At 42.6% G+C, this 14,643-nt stretch overlaps 1 protein-coding gene across 1 annotated transcript in view; it reads right to left on the bottom strand.

Moving 5' to 3' along the window:
- LOC117812519 (14-3-3 protein epsilon) overlaps nucleotides 1-12,110 on the bottom strand; it is a 32,144-nt gene extending 20,034 nt beyond the window's left edge. Inside the window, exon 1 of the mRNA XM_034683341.1 lies at nucleotides 11,794-12,110. Within this exon, the coding sequence (XP_034539232.1) occupies nucleotides 11,794-11,857 (64 nt within the window). The 5' untranslated portion in view covers nucleotides 11,858-12,110. The remainder of the gene's footprint in view (nucleotides 1-11,793) is intronic.
- Between the last annotated feature and the right edge of the window lie 2,533 nt (nucleotides 12,111-14,643).

Here is a 14,643-nt window from a genome sequence, read left to right on the forward strand (position 1 = left end):
CTGCTACAACTACTACAATCCATCTCACCACTGTCATCTCTCCCTCTCTTCATCTCTCTCGATCCCTCTCTCCAACACGGTCTCAGTAGATGTGTGTCTAACATGAGTCTGGTCCTGCTGGAGGTTTCTGCCTGTTAAAGGAAGTTTGTCCTTGCCACTCTAACTTTCTAAATGTTGCAAAGTGCTCTGCTCATGGTGGATTAAGATGAGATCAGACTGAGTCCTGTCTGTAAGATGGGACTGGATCTGATCCTGTCTTGATGTTGGGTCTTTGTTAATAATAGAACATAGAGGACGGTCTAGACCTGCTCTGTTTGGAAAGAGTCTGAGGAGAACGTTTGTTGGGATTCGGGGCTTTATAAATAAAGATTGATTGATTGAAGAAAATTAAAAATGTAAACTCAAGGATGCACAGAGGGCGGGGCAAAATGGTCTATTGTAGATAGTTGCACACTAAACTTGATTTTAGATTTAAATATATTTTTCTTACTTTCTTAAAGAAAAAATGAATCATAACTGCGTAATGACTTTCCATCTCTGGTATTTATTTCTCTTATTTAAAATATTGGACAAATTTGATTTATTTCACATTTTGTAATTTTCATGAATTCAATTTCTAATTACCAATTTATTACAGTTTTTTTTTCTGTACTAGCGCTCCTATTGTCCTTTTCTCTTCCTTTATCCAGTAGGGATGGACATCTCAAGCCTAAATACTATTGGATAATCATTGGCATCTATTCGACTATTATTCAAATAAATGCACTTTTAAAATGAGAAAATATAGATAGATTTTTACAAAGTGAATGAATATTTGAATATACGAAAATCACTGCCCATCCCTACTATCCAGTCTGTTTCTTTGCATGGCCCAACATTGCCTCTAGAAGAGATCTGAAAATGTTATTTCATAATTTGGTTGAATATTTAGAACAGTCTCAGTTTAAGGACGTATATGAATCCTCTGTCTTCAGAGTTAGTAAGCACACTGTCCTTCCATTAAAGCTTTGAGATCACAGTGAGGAGCCTTTAAAAGCTTCTGTCATCCACAGCATGTTACTGATGGAGTGTCTGGGCCTCTGCCCAACAATACCTCCTCTAATGCACAGATTCACCTCCTATGGTCACGTATAGAGCGATTCCAGGAACCGTTCAAGGGTAGCCGACCAGAGTGCTCAGCTAGAGCCAATGTGACATCTATCTTATGCTTTTAAATCCCTCGTGGTCAAGGTGAAGCAGTGGGACAGGAAGTGGAGAGTAAATACAGAATCCAGAGATTGATCGGCTATGAGGATTCAAAAAACCCTTTTCATGGAGTCTGACATGAAACAGACATTACGGAGCCTCTTCAATCAAGCAACAAGGATCAGCTCAAGGAGGCACGCAGTGGCATACACACTACAATACAAGCTGAATGTGAAATGTCACACGAATGAAAGGAACAATGCTACATAACCTATAAACTACAGACCGGTCACACCTCCTGTGTTAAAGCTAGCCCGGAGGTAAGAGCTGAGTGTCAATCATCTGGCTTTTACCTTGCAGACAGGGTGGTGTTATCTGCAGAGGCCAATAGCAGGGCTGGATGCAGCCCGCTGGAGAAACCTGATACACGCTGGTTGAAAGCCAGGAGGAGCACTATGCTGCTCTGATCACTTCACCCTGCAGCCCAACCTGCTCTCAAATAAACCGCATGACCTCTTTGTGGCTTTTTACACTTTTTCTCAGCATTACAAAGTTTACAGTAATAAAGCAACCAATCACATTCACTACTCTGCGTCCAGAGGAACTTAACTGGGCACAGTGGTTATTATTTAAAGTGGCTGAGATGCTGGGAATCAGGCACGCGCTTCCAGTTGTTAAAACTAAACATGGTTGCTGAGTAGTTAAGATACTGTGCACTTAAATCTCAGAGCAATGAGAAGATCAAACTGTTTGACAGTTTTAAAGCTGCGACCAAATAAAGTTAGACATGAATGGGTTTTTATGTTTTCCAGTTCACAGGATTTCAGTCTCATATTAAAGTGCCACTCATCAATAAACACGGTCGATGTAATAAGTTGCTTCTTCATCAACCTTTATGCATCCATTCATTCATTAGGGATGTGGCACAAACAGGAAAACATACAGTGTGCACTGCAGGGGGTGCATATATACATAGACGACCTACATGTCCTATTTAAGGGGAACAATATCTGCATCCTCAGCTCCATCTGCAGAGTAAAGCCTGATTTATACTTCTGCTTCTAATCTGCGGCGTAGCCTACGCCGGGGGTCTGCGTAGCTCACGTACCTATGCAGAGGCTGACGTGCACCTCTTCCAAAATGTAACTACCCGTAGAATCTACGCGGACCACAAGCCCTGTGCTCTGCTGCATTGTGTTTCCCGTATTTACAGCACATCAGGGATCCCAGCTCATCGGCCGTGTATTTAATCCCCTCCTCTATTCTTCATGTAATCATGTCTGTATGATAAACAGCAACATGTATCAGCTGTAGATTAACATAACACGCTCTGAATCGATGTGGAAAAGTAAAAGGAGATTGTAGTGGGGCCGGAAACAGGTGACCAGCTATCAGAGAGACCACACTGAACTGAATGCTGCGCATCACGGACACGCAAGTATGTGGTGCTCATGTCCGTGTCAGCCCCTGCTGCGTAGGGGCGACGCAGAAGTATAACTCAGCCTTTGATGCCAATAAATAATTTGTTTTATCAAGTTAGATTAACTTAGACCACAACACATGATACGTGGGGGTCTAAAATGTATTTCCTGTATTTACGTGTGCTATTATGCACCGATTCATGGCTTTTCATTGATCAATTCCTGATGTGTCTGGCACTAACTCATATTTAGCACCAGTAAAGGATAATGTATAGTGAATGGGTGATTATACTACAATATACAATCTCTTCAGAGCAGACAAGATCCTGACGCAAAGCAGAGTCTGCTCTGTAGTAAGGATGGGCAATGATTTTTGAATATTCGTTCACTTTGTAAAAAAATCAAAGACTTACTTTAAATATTTTCTCACCTTTCTTTTAAAAGTACAACTTTTCATCGTTTTATCCGGTGCCTGGTTGTAATACGGTATTCCCACCAGACGGTGGCTGCAGAGCGTGTTAAAGCTGTTTGCTAACCGCATTAAATAACAGAAGAAGAATGCTAACTGCTTTAAACAGCAAAAGAAGAAGAAAACATTCGCAACAGTCACAGCGATTTTCTTAGTTTCTGAACCTCACACTACTACACACGTATTTCCAGAGACTGAGCATATGGGGGGGGGGGGTTATTCGATTATTCAACTGATGATGAATAGTATTTTGGCTTGAAATGCCCATCCCTAGGTAGTACGACTAGTTATTGCCACATTGTCAACAGGAAGAGGTGAAATTATACACGTTATAGATTCGTCACACTCTGTGGATTGATTGTTTGGAACAATCAGAATCAAGTATTCAACACAGTCATGGGATTAGTAAGAAAGCAGGCCAATAAACCTGATCAATCTAACTGTAATCATTAATGAAACAATAATAATGTGTATGTTTCTTTAAATTGTGCTAGATGCAGGTTACGACTAATAACTAAATGTCAAGAAGAAGAATGTCTCATGATTGGTTGTCAGTGTTGACCTGAGAACCATTACTTCATTTCAGCACAGTTCCCTCCATCATATCACAGTTGCACGTCCGTCTCTTCCACCTCTCACCATCATTGCGACACTTTTAGTCTCTGGTGTTGTGTTGACTGTAAACGCTCATGTTGCCATAACGCTATAGTAGCTTTTCATTGCACCGCCATGATTCTCACTTTGTTTACTGACAACTGTTTTGCCTGTAATTGTGGCGATGGTTGCACGGGTCATTAAACCTTTAGCATCTGTGTCACTTTCCACTGTCACCATGGAGACAAGGCCGGTCATTGTGGTTTAGAGCAGAGTGCAGGACGGACCGGGGTCATGGAGGGGGATTGTAAGATGTTAAAGTAGCAGGTTGTGATTTTCTCTCTCTCTCATCATTCACATTATTCTAAGCCTAAGGTGCATTTCTACCAAGAGTTCCGGGGTCTTGTAGCCCCCAGAACTACTTTACCCTGAATTAAAAGGTTCCTGTGCCCACATTGTTGTCTGCGTTTCGACCGCGGGCTGAAGTCCTGGGTAGATTGTGCAAATCAGGCCAGTGACGTATGGAGAAAAAAAAATATATTAAATAATATTTTGAAATCCTAATACAAAACTAAACTAGTTTGCATTCCCAGGAACTCCTTCTGTGTAAACTCCACAAACTACTACACCCCCCCAAGCAGGGTCTTTTCAGGGGGGAGATTATCTACCCCTGAACTAATTTAGACCCTAGTTCCTCCGGTCGAAGCACAGGTAGTTCAGGGGTAAAGTCCCTGCGGTCGAAAAAACACCTCTAAACTGTAGTTAGTGACGGTGGTAGCAGATTCTGAGGTGTGTTGACCGGATGTTTCTGGACAAAGTGCACTCTGGGAGTTGTAGTTTTAATACACACAGGCCTCTTGCTTCAGTTTTTTTAATCAGAGAACCAGAAGGGAGCTGTGAATCTTTCATATGATGCTGACCTCAGCTGTAGAAGACCTTGAACTGTGAATAATGTTAAATTGTCTTTAGGCAAAATGAATGAGACTTTCACACCCTGAGCCAGGGATGCCTAAAATAGCTCCTTCTACCGAGCAGCTCCTGAACCCTCTTATGGAAACCAACTCCTTGGGTTGCTACAAAAGAACGCTACAGCCTGTCTTCAGAGCTGCTCCCTGTGAGGTCTACGCTATAAACAGCTTCGCTCTGCACCGGGAGAAAACTGTTCACTGAGCATCAATGACTGATATATGATCATCATACTGCTGCTACAGATTTGTATGCAACTAATGATTACTTCATGGCTGGTTAATCAGATGCATTCAGAATAACAAGAAAACTGATATCTTTGAGTTGTTTACAAAAAAACAAGGCGTTTTAGCACATCATCTTTGTCTTTTCTTTTCTGTCACTGAGGAGGAAACTAAACTACACAATATTAGGCATACGAGTAGCTGGAACCAATGAGTTAAGTGTAGAGTGTAGTCTGGATAGCTCATTTCTTGATTGGCACACACTGTACGGGGGTGAATTTTTTTCATAATGCGGCAATTTAGAAGATATTGAGATTTGAGTTTTCCCATTATGAGGCACAGCTGACTTGACTGAATACTGTAGCTGTTTGCTAGGAGGCTCAAAGCCCGCCTCTTTACGTCACACTCGCTCGACAGCAGTTAGGTCGAGTTCAACATTTCCAATATGGCCGCCACCGATTGGCTTCAAAACAGCTTTTCAGAAACAGATGGGTGACGTCACGGATACTACGTCCATTATTTATAGTCTAATGTTCAAACACCAAGAGTCCTTGTGAATTGATTATTGTCTGGCCAGGTCTCCCTTGGTAAAGAGATCTTTGATCTCAACGGGACCAACCTGGTTAATTAAGGTTAAATAAAAGTTTTTTAAAGGCCCTGTGAGGAGTTTTGAACTGGCTGAGAAACAGACTGAAAATGATACTGATGCCTCTTTATAACCCTCAATAGCAAACAAGTCCATCAGCAGCAACACTGACACCTTCTCTGTTGTAATTTTTAATGCCTGAAACCGCCCTGAGGGGGTAGGTGCCAGACCAGATGATGGACATCTTGCTTCAGAAACAGCCTTTATTTGACTGTTTTTATGGAAAATAATCACATTGCCTGATAAAGTTGACTGTTGAACACAACAGGATGAGGCTTTTGTTGAAAACATTACTTTTGCATGTTTAGGACAAGAGATAAGAGGTATCACTTTGTCCACAAGGGGGGCGCCAGAATTGATACGAAACAAAAGTTCCTCACAGCAGCTTTAAAAATGTCAATATAATGACAAAGTATGCTCATTAATACATCTTCAATGAAAACCTAATGGCATCCATGAGAGAGCTCTGCAAAGCTGTTGTAAATACGACAGCCACAGTTGCCAGTTAACAGGGTCACTCTTTAAACCAGAACACCAGTGAACAAGAACTTCCCGTCTCAGCAGAGCACTTAAGGTATGCATGTCCCAGTAGAAAATCCACAGGAGTTGATAAGAGAATGGATAAAGAATTGGATTGATTAGCTGAATGCATAATGGCATTGGTATCAAAAGAATCTTATCAATTCCGATCCCTATTCTGGTCACAGTCAAACCAAGGACGTTGCTGTTCAAGTACTTCGCTATTCCTCCTAGAAAACAGAACATCCAAGGTGCTGTTAGTCCTGATTTTTAGAGACATTCATAACAGATGCATGTTTCATTGATTCGTGTATATTTTAGGACGAAGAAGCTGGTGACCTTAACAATCAGTATCAATTAGCCGTACCAGCATTCATATTTCTACTATTTCCATGGGCCAACATGTCCAGATCAGCCAAGTGCTGACAAGTCTTTTTGCAATAGTTTGTTTAACAAGCATTTTAGCAAGCAAACCTACGTATGATTAATCTTCAACCAAACTGCATCACTGCTACAGCAGCTGCTCAGCCCTGCAACACAACAGTCCAGACAGCGCTGCACTGATGGAGGTAGTGCTGGGAGAGAATTCAATATGACAAATGTTTGTTAAAAATTTGATTTAAATAAACCTGTAATTACACCTCCTAATCACTGGAAAGGGGGCACTATTGTGTCTGAGATGATAGTTGCCACCCAACATTAGACAAAAGAAGACGACTGCATTGAACAGCCAATCATGTTGCAGGGTGAGAGGTAGGCGGGGCTTAAAGACGTTCGGAGCGAAATGTAAACACAGCTGAAACAAGCGACAGCGACACTGAAGAAAACTCAAAACCTCCCAGCTCAAAGCAGAGTCGTTAGTCTGACACTGAGTTGACTCTAACTTTTAGCTTAATAAACTTCATTAAATATACTTTCAGGATGTGGGTAAAGGAAGAGCACAGAGACTACTTCTGCTGTGAACACATTGAATGTCCACCTTGACCGTAGGACAACTGAACACTGAATAACCGTGATGCATTCACTGCACTGTGGGAAACAACTTCTCATTTTACACAAAAAACCTGCTTCCTGTTAGCGCCGTCAGAAATGATGGATTCAAGTCATTCATCAGAAAACTTAATCCAGACACAAACTAACAAACTGTCTTCAACTTTCACTCAGGAGCAAACATCTGACTTTACTTTTAAATGAAATGCTGATTTGATATTTATCATGGTAATTATCAATATCGACCGATATGAAATATTTTATCGCCATAACTTCATTTTCAATATCGCCCAGCTCTAGGTGGAGGTGGGTTTGGTAAGTCCACTTTGAGAAACAGGTGCTTGGGTTTTACGTGCTCTTCAATGATACAACACAAAGGATGTTAATAGTCAAGAGACCATCGTGACAGACCATAGACTGTATAAAATATGGACGTAGTATCCTTGACGTCAATCATCTGTTCCTGAGCGCTGTTTAGAAGCTATACCGACAGCGGCAGCCATATTGGAAATGCAGAACTCAACCAGGCAAAGTGTGACTAAAGGGACGGGGTTTGAGCGTCCTAGCCAACAGCTATGTGTTCCCGTCCGGGAGTCAAGTCATGTCCTTATTTGGGTAAAAACTCGGAATCTTAATATCTTCTGAACCGTCCCGTTAGAAAACAATCGCCCCCCCGTACAGTGTGTGCCGATAGAGAAACTAGCTACTTAGAGCCAAGCTGTTTTTTGAACCAGGCTGTAAACATGTTTATTTCTGCTCTGAAGATCGTCTTTTTTGAATTGGTGTGTATGTGGTTTCCAGTGTTTCTGCAACCAGCCTCAAGTGGACACTCAATGAACTGCAGTTTATCACACTTCCGCATGGGCTTCATATTTTGAGACCGGAGGTTGCCGCTTGTGACGGACAGTTAATATTGTTGTTCATGACTAAAATCATCAGGTGAATGTGAACCTACAGAAAAGACCAGCCTGAACACAGACCAGATCCACAGTAAGAGTCCAGCCGGCCTCACATCGAGGTGTCACTGATGCTCTTGGATACTGCACAGCCAAAACTCAAACAGCAGTGTGCAGTGGACACCAAGTGTATGACTCATCTATCTCCTTTAACACATTGTAACCATGCCATGCTTGAGACAGGTTAAACAACAACAATTATTCAATGAATACCGACGAGAAGAAATGTGTGAACTTCTGGTCTCAGATGGTTAACACTCTTTGTGGTTCTTTATTTTCACAGTGTTAGGGGAGAGGCTGCAGACAAAACAGAAAGCAGCCCTTGTAGGAAAATAACTCCAAATGGCTGACTAAAGCTACTTCCTGTCCTGCTTACAGACGGACAACACGATATGATTGGTCGATCACTGTTTGGACGTTCCAATATGATTGATTCATTAATGAAGACGGTGCAGCACTGATGTTTGTGGCTCATGCTCAGTGATTGATATTTCAGGGACCTTCAAACCCTGCAGATGTTGACTTCAATATATTTATCTGCATTTTCAAATATTAATCAGACCTAATCACCAACTGAGTATAAAGCTACAGACCGATAAAGGTGAATCACATCCCTTTGGCGTGTGTTTGCGGGGTGTGTTGCCCTGACAAAGGGAGAAGAAGCAGCTTGAGTGAAATGACTTTGTGCTGAGAGATAAATTACCCTGATATTAAAACTTGGCTTCAGAGCGTCTCTCCTGCAGTTTGTTTTTCCTATTACAGATATTGTTCCCTGGTTCTCCACCAGCCTCCTTGTGTACACAGCACATGTGTTATACGGGAATAAATTGATGCGCTGCCATGTTTGGTCTGTGTCTTGCTCTGACACGTTACACAATGAAGGATGTGCCGTTGGGAGCAGCTGTGCACACTTTAGTGAGGATGGAACAGTCAGTCAATTAAGAGAAAATGTTCAATATTACAGCTGATGAACAACAACTGCAGGAAGGCTCATCCATCCCAACGCCATCCTGTCTATGGCTTACACCAGTAATTATTCTATTAGTTAATATCATTTATTACCTGGCTTTCCTACTGAGCTTCCAGCTGTGTTAGATGCTTGATTACGATTGGTCCAAACCCCTTGACAGCGGTTATTAACTTTCACTAACATGATCAACACCAGAGACAAACTAATCACACATCATGTCAAATCAATCCACGGAAAAGAGTTCAGACTAGTGATGGGCAAATGAAGCTTCATGAACCAGTAGTTGTATTTTTTTGACTCCTCTAGATGGCGCTCTCTGTTCAACAAAGGTTTGAAAGCACACTGAATTACCATTCATTGAGCCTTTATTTTTAAACCAAGGGCGCCATCTAGAGGAGTCAAAAAATACAACTACTGGTTCATGAAGCTTCATTTGCCCATCACTAGTCCAGACACATTTAGTCTGGAAAAACTAGTTTCAGTGCTAATGCGGCAGGCTTAACAACATGGATATTTACATCTTGGAACCTGTCCAGCTTTGTTATCAAGGAGAGGAGGAGGTGAGACAAACTTTGAGTTACCGATCTATGAATCATGAGCGGTGGTGATCATAGCAGCAGGGTTCAAAGTTGAGACATTTGCCTCATTTATTTTTAAAGGTGTGTGAAGCGCAGAGCTCGGATCAATAAAATGATCTTTTAATCAAGTAGTTAGAAGTCAGGATAATGTACAGTAAGCAGGTAGTTATGAGAAATAGAATCCAGACAGGGTGAGTGGAAGGGGCCTCTCTGTGTTTCCTGAGGGCAGAATATTCAATACTAGTTGGGAGCTTTCTAAACCAGTGTTGCCAACTTAGCGACTTTGTGCCTATATTTAGCGAGTGTTCAGACCCCTCTAGCGGCTCTTTTTCAAAAAAGAGACCAGCGACAAATCTAGAGACTTTTTCTGGTGTTAAATGGAGACTTTTGGAGACTGACGTGAAAGCATGTATCGTTCTTACTCTACTCAACGAGCAGTGGATGCTGCTGTGAGTCCCTACCATAGACTGTATAGAAAATAGACGTTATCTTGCTCAGGTGGAAGTGAGGCTGCCACAAAAACTGCTCCCCCTAGTGGCTGGCTGCAGTATAGGTCAAAAACTATGTCTCCCCCATTCATTTGAATGGGGGAGCAGTCAAACTTTAAAAAATAAATACAAGTCGTACGAATGTTTCTCTCATCCGTATGCTGTGGTGATATGTAGTTAGTATTTGACTGTTTTGTGTTCAAGGCCTCTTTTTTCTGAAAAGTGTATTTTTCGTTAGTTATTAGATGTTAAAAAACGGGGTTTTACATCCAGATTTACTTTGATTTAAAGCTGCTGTAGAGAGAAACTACGTAGGACCTCGGGATGGTACGCTGTAGGGCGGAGCTTGTTACCGTGGAAACACACAAATTCCCTACTGCGCAGACTCTGGCTGCAGGAAAATTTACATGATGGCAGCGTTCTGGAACCAGATATTATGGCTTCAAAACTGTACAATGGGAAAAGGTGGAGTGACGCTGTCCATTGTGTATACAGTCTATCATCTACACCACATCCTCACATTGATAAGCATGTCATGGTAAACAAGATGTAATGTAAATGTACTTGAGTGAGGTTAGATTGAGCTGATCTGACATGTATTATAAACAAGCAGACTGATAGATAAAAGTAGTATCAACAAACATGTAAAGACATTAGGTAAATAAAGAGTCAAAGACTCACTAAGGTAGTGGGTTTAAACTTCCTATCACTCGTTTCCATGGAGTTAGTTTATTAAAGCTTAACTTCAGTCGGTGACTGTTGTTCAATAACAAATCACATGTCAGCCATTGTTTTAGCCCCGCCCATTCTGGGTCACCATTGTTGTTGCAGTATTAATCAAAGGACCCATTACAGCAGCATGACATCTTATTGAATATGTCCAGTTTAACTGTAGTGACGGTTTGTCCAGCATTATACTAACACATTAAACAAGTGGATAACAAAGCACTCTAAGTCTTAAATCCGGCCTGCACTGAATATCATCCATTAAACTCCATCAAATGTAAGTTTTCATTAGCTTTAACAGGTTGCCAGACTGGACCACTCTACCAAAACACGCGTGGACGCATCCTCACCAGCTGAATCTGTTAGACTTCTCCAACTAAACGACTTCCCATGTGAGAGTTTACCTAAATATATAGCTCCGTTCTCTAAAAATGGATGATGGTAACGTTGTGAGGGAGAAACGCTGCAGAAAGTGTTCGCTTTGCGTCGCTGCAAATCAAATGCAGCATTCTTTGAGCAGCGCGTCTGCCGCGTGCAATACACAATGAATAGGAGCGAGTCCGCAGGCGCGTCAGTTCGCTTTCAGGGGTCTATACGTTGAGAGGGAGCGGTGCATTAGCGTTAACTAGAGACAAGTTAGTAAATATATGTTTCTACAGGGAGCCCTCCGTTGAGAGCTGGTTTAATATATGAAACACGTTCAGAGAAGGTAGAAGTCCTGTCCTCTGTGAAGCGGCACACCGCTGTATTTGTGAATAGTTTGTGTGACGCGTGTCGTGGCTGAAGAAAGGCTATTCAGCTAGTTATCAGTGATATCTCCTGTCAGCTAACTAACATGAGCTGAATGTAAACCTCCACCCAGACAGGAGACACCGACAGCTCCTCTTAACCTCCAGCCGCTACTCCCGGTGAGCTGGAGCCGTTAACTTGAACGGTTACTGGCTCATTCTGGGGGAGAAATCTCCGCCATTTTGTCTCTCGCCCAACAGATCCATGTGAACTGGTCTACCTGCATTAAGCCCCCTGCGCAGAGGGGCTGCAGTGCTGCTCCTTCACCTTACCGTCATATCTCTCCGCTTGCTCGGCCAGCTTCGCCTGGTAAACTAGGTCCTCTCGGTCCGTCATGGTGCTCGTGTGGGGGACTGCAACTGGCGTCCCGTCGTAAAGGGAAGATTAGCTGCTGCTCGGAGGTTCCTGTTGGTGGATCAGCACCAGCTCTGTCGCTCCGCTGAACCGAAGACCCACCGGGAGCTCTGGCGTAAAGATGGCGGCGCTGCTCCATCCGGGAAACCCACGCAGGCAGCGGGTTTCATGTACGCCTACACGCTCCTGGCAAGTCCAGGAATAAACCTCAGGGAGAGTGCCTCAATAAATAAAGACAAACTGGGGGTCAAAGGACTCATACAAAACACATTCATCAGTCTTTGTCTTCAGGTGCAGTAACTCATTTATTCAGGGTACAAAAAATAACATTACATTTAGAATAGAATAGAATAGAATAGAATAGAATAGCACAGAATACAATGAATAGAATGCACTTTATTAATCCCCCAAGGGGAGGAATTCAGGTGTCTGTCAGATAAAATGATAAAAATCACACCAAACAAGTTATTCAGGTGTCTGTCAGCTCATCTCCCATTGGCTAGAGAGTTATGAAGCCTAATGGCTGCAGGGATGAATGATTTTCTGTATCTCTCAGTCCTGCAGCGCAGAGAGACGAGCCGTCCACTGCTGCTGTTTCTCTGGTCCACAAAGAAGTTGTGAAGTATTTGTAGGTTGGCACCGCCTCGATGTCCACCCCTCAAATGTTAACTAGCTGATTTAATATTTAACCATAAACAGGCTCATAATCATACAACCCTCTTACATTCATGAACAACAGTGACCAAGTCCCAAAAACAAATATCTGTTTTACCTGAAAGTAATTTGTTTCACCTGCTATTGTTTCTCCCAGCAAAGTCCTGCCTTTTTCTTTTACAAACATTTCACAGTATCACAACTTTAGATCAGGGGTTCCAAACTTTTCAGCCCACAACCCCCAAAATATAGGTGTCAAAGACTTGCAACCTCACTGTCCCTCAAAGTGACTCAATGTGGCTTCATTTAGCTGGTCTGCAGAAAATGACCCTACCTATATGAGCATGTGTCTATTTTCAAGGTTTTATTTTAAATGTAGCTACTAGTTTTGTGGATATTTTTTACTATAATGGGTAAAATTGACTATTTTTAGATTCTGGAAGACATCTCATGACCCCCCTATTTGTGTCTCACAACCCCCCAAGGGGTCTCGACCAACACTATGTGAACCGCTGCCATAGACCCCCCTCAAACACACACACACACACACACACACACACACACACACACACACACACACACACACACACACACACACACACACACACACACACATATATACAGCTCTTAGTTATGCTGCTATAGGCTTAGACTGCCAGGGGAACTGACACACTGTCACACTGGGATCCTGTCTTTCCCTCTCTCTCCTCTCTCTGTCTGTCTCTTACTTTAACTCTTCCTGTCCCATTAAAGTTACTATCCATAGACCTTTCTAGAGTCCCTGAGCTCCCTTGTCTCGTAGGTTCCTCTGGATCTCTGCTGCTGTGGATGTGCCAGACTCCAGCTGCTACAACTACTACTATCCGTCAGCTCATAGTGCCCTATTACCCCTCTAGAACACTACGCTCCCAACATGCAGGCCTGCTGGTCGTACCTAAAGTCCCTAAAAGTAGTATGGGAGGTAGAACCTTCAGTTATCAGGCCCCTCTCCTTTGGAATCATCTACCAGTCAGGGTCCAGGAGGCAGACACCCTCTCTACTTTTAAGATTAGGCTTCAAACTTTCCTTTTTGATAAAGCTTATAGTTAGAGCTGGATCAGGCTTGGACCAGCTCTTAGTTATGCTGCTATAGGCTTAGACTGACACACTGGGATCCCGTCTTTCCCTCTCTCTCCTCTCTCTGCCTGACTCTTACTTTAACTCTTCCTGTCCCATTAAAGTTACTAACCATAGACCTTTCTGGAGTCCCTGAGCTCCCTTGTCTCGTAGGTTCCCTGTGGATCTCTGCTGCTGTGGACATGCTCGCCACTATCATCTCTCTCTCTCTTCATCTCCCTCTATCCCTCTCTCCAACACGGTCTCAGCAGATGTGTGTCTAACATGAGTCTGTTCCTGCTGGAGGTTTCTGCCTGTTAAAGGAAGTTTGTTCTTGCCACTGTAACTTGTTAAATGCTGCAAAGTGCTCTGCTCATGGTGGATTAAGGTGGGGTCAGACTGAGTCCTGTCTGTAAGATGGGACTGGATCTTATCCTGTCTTGATGTTGGGTCTTTGTTAATAATAGAACATAGAGTACGGTCTAGACCTGCTCTGTTTGGAAAGAGTCTGAGGAGAACATTTGTTGTAATTTGGCGCTATATAAATAAAGATTGATTGATGGATTGATTGAATTCTCTCGTAGTTAACAGGTTCTAGTTTAAGGTTCTCATCTGGGCATAGGCAGAATGAGAGTCTAGATCTGAAAAAGCTGAACCCACTTAACATCACATGTGAGAGTAGAGTGTAACGGGTCATCCTTGATGATCATCCTCCTTTACTATCACCGCTCCCTCTCTCTCTCTTATTCTCCTCTATCCCTCTTTCCAGACCCAACTCGGTCTCAGCAGATGTCTGTCTAACATGAGTCTGGTTCTGCTTGAGGTTTCTGCCTGTTAAAGGAAGTTTTTCCTCTCCGCTGTAACTAGCTAAATACTGTGAGGTGTAATGCTGGATTGAGGTGGGGTCAGACTGAGTCTTATCCTGTCTTGGTGTTGGGTCTCTGTTCATAATTTGACATAGAGTGGTCTAGACCTGCTCTGTTTGTAAAAGAGTCTTGAGATAACGTTTGTTGTGATTT

The sequence above is a fragment of the Notolabrus celidotus genome, chromosome 5 (genome assembly GCF_009762535.1).
Source record: "Notolabrus celidotus isolate fNotCel1 chromosome 5, fNotCel1.pri, whole genome shotgun sequence".
Taxonomy (NCBI): Eukaryota; Metazoa; Chordata; class Actinopteri; order Labriformes; family Labridae; genus Notolabrus; species Notolabrus celidotus.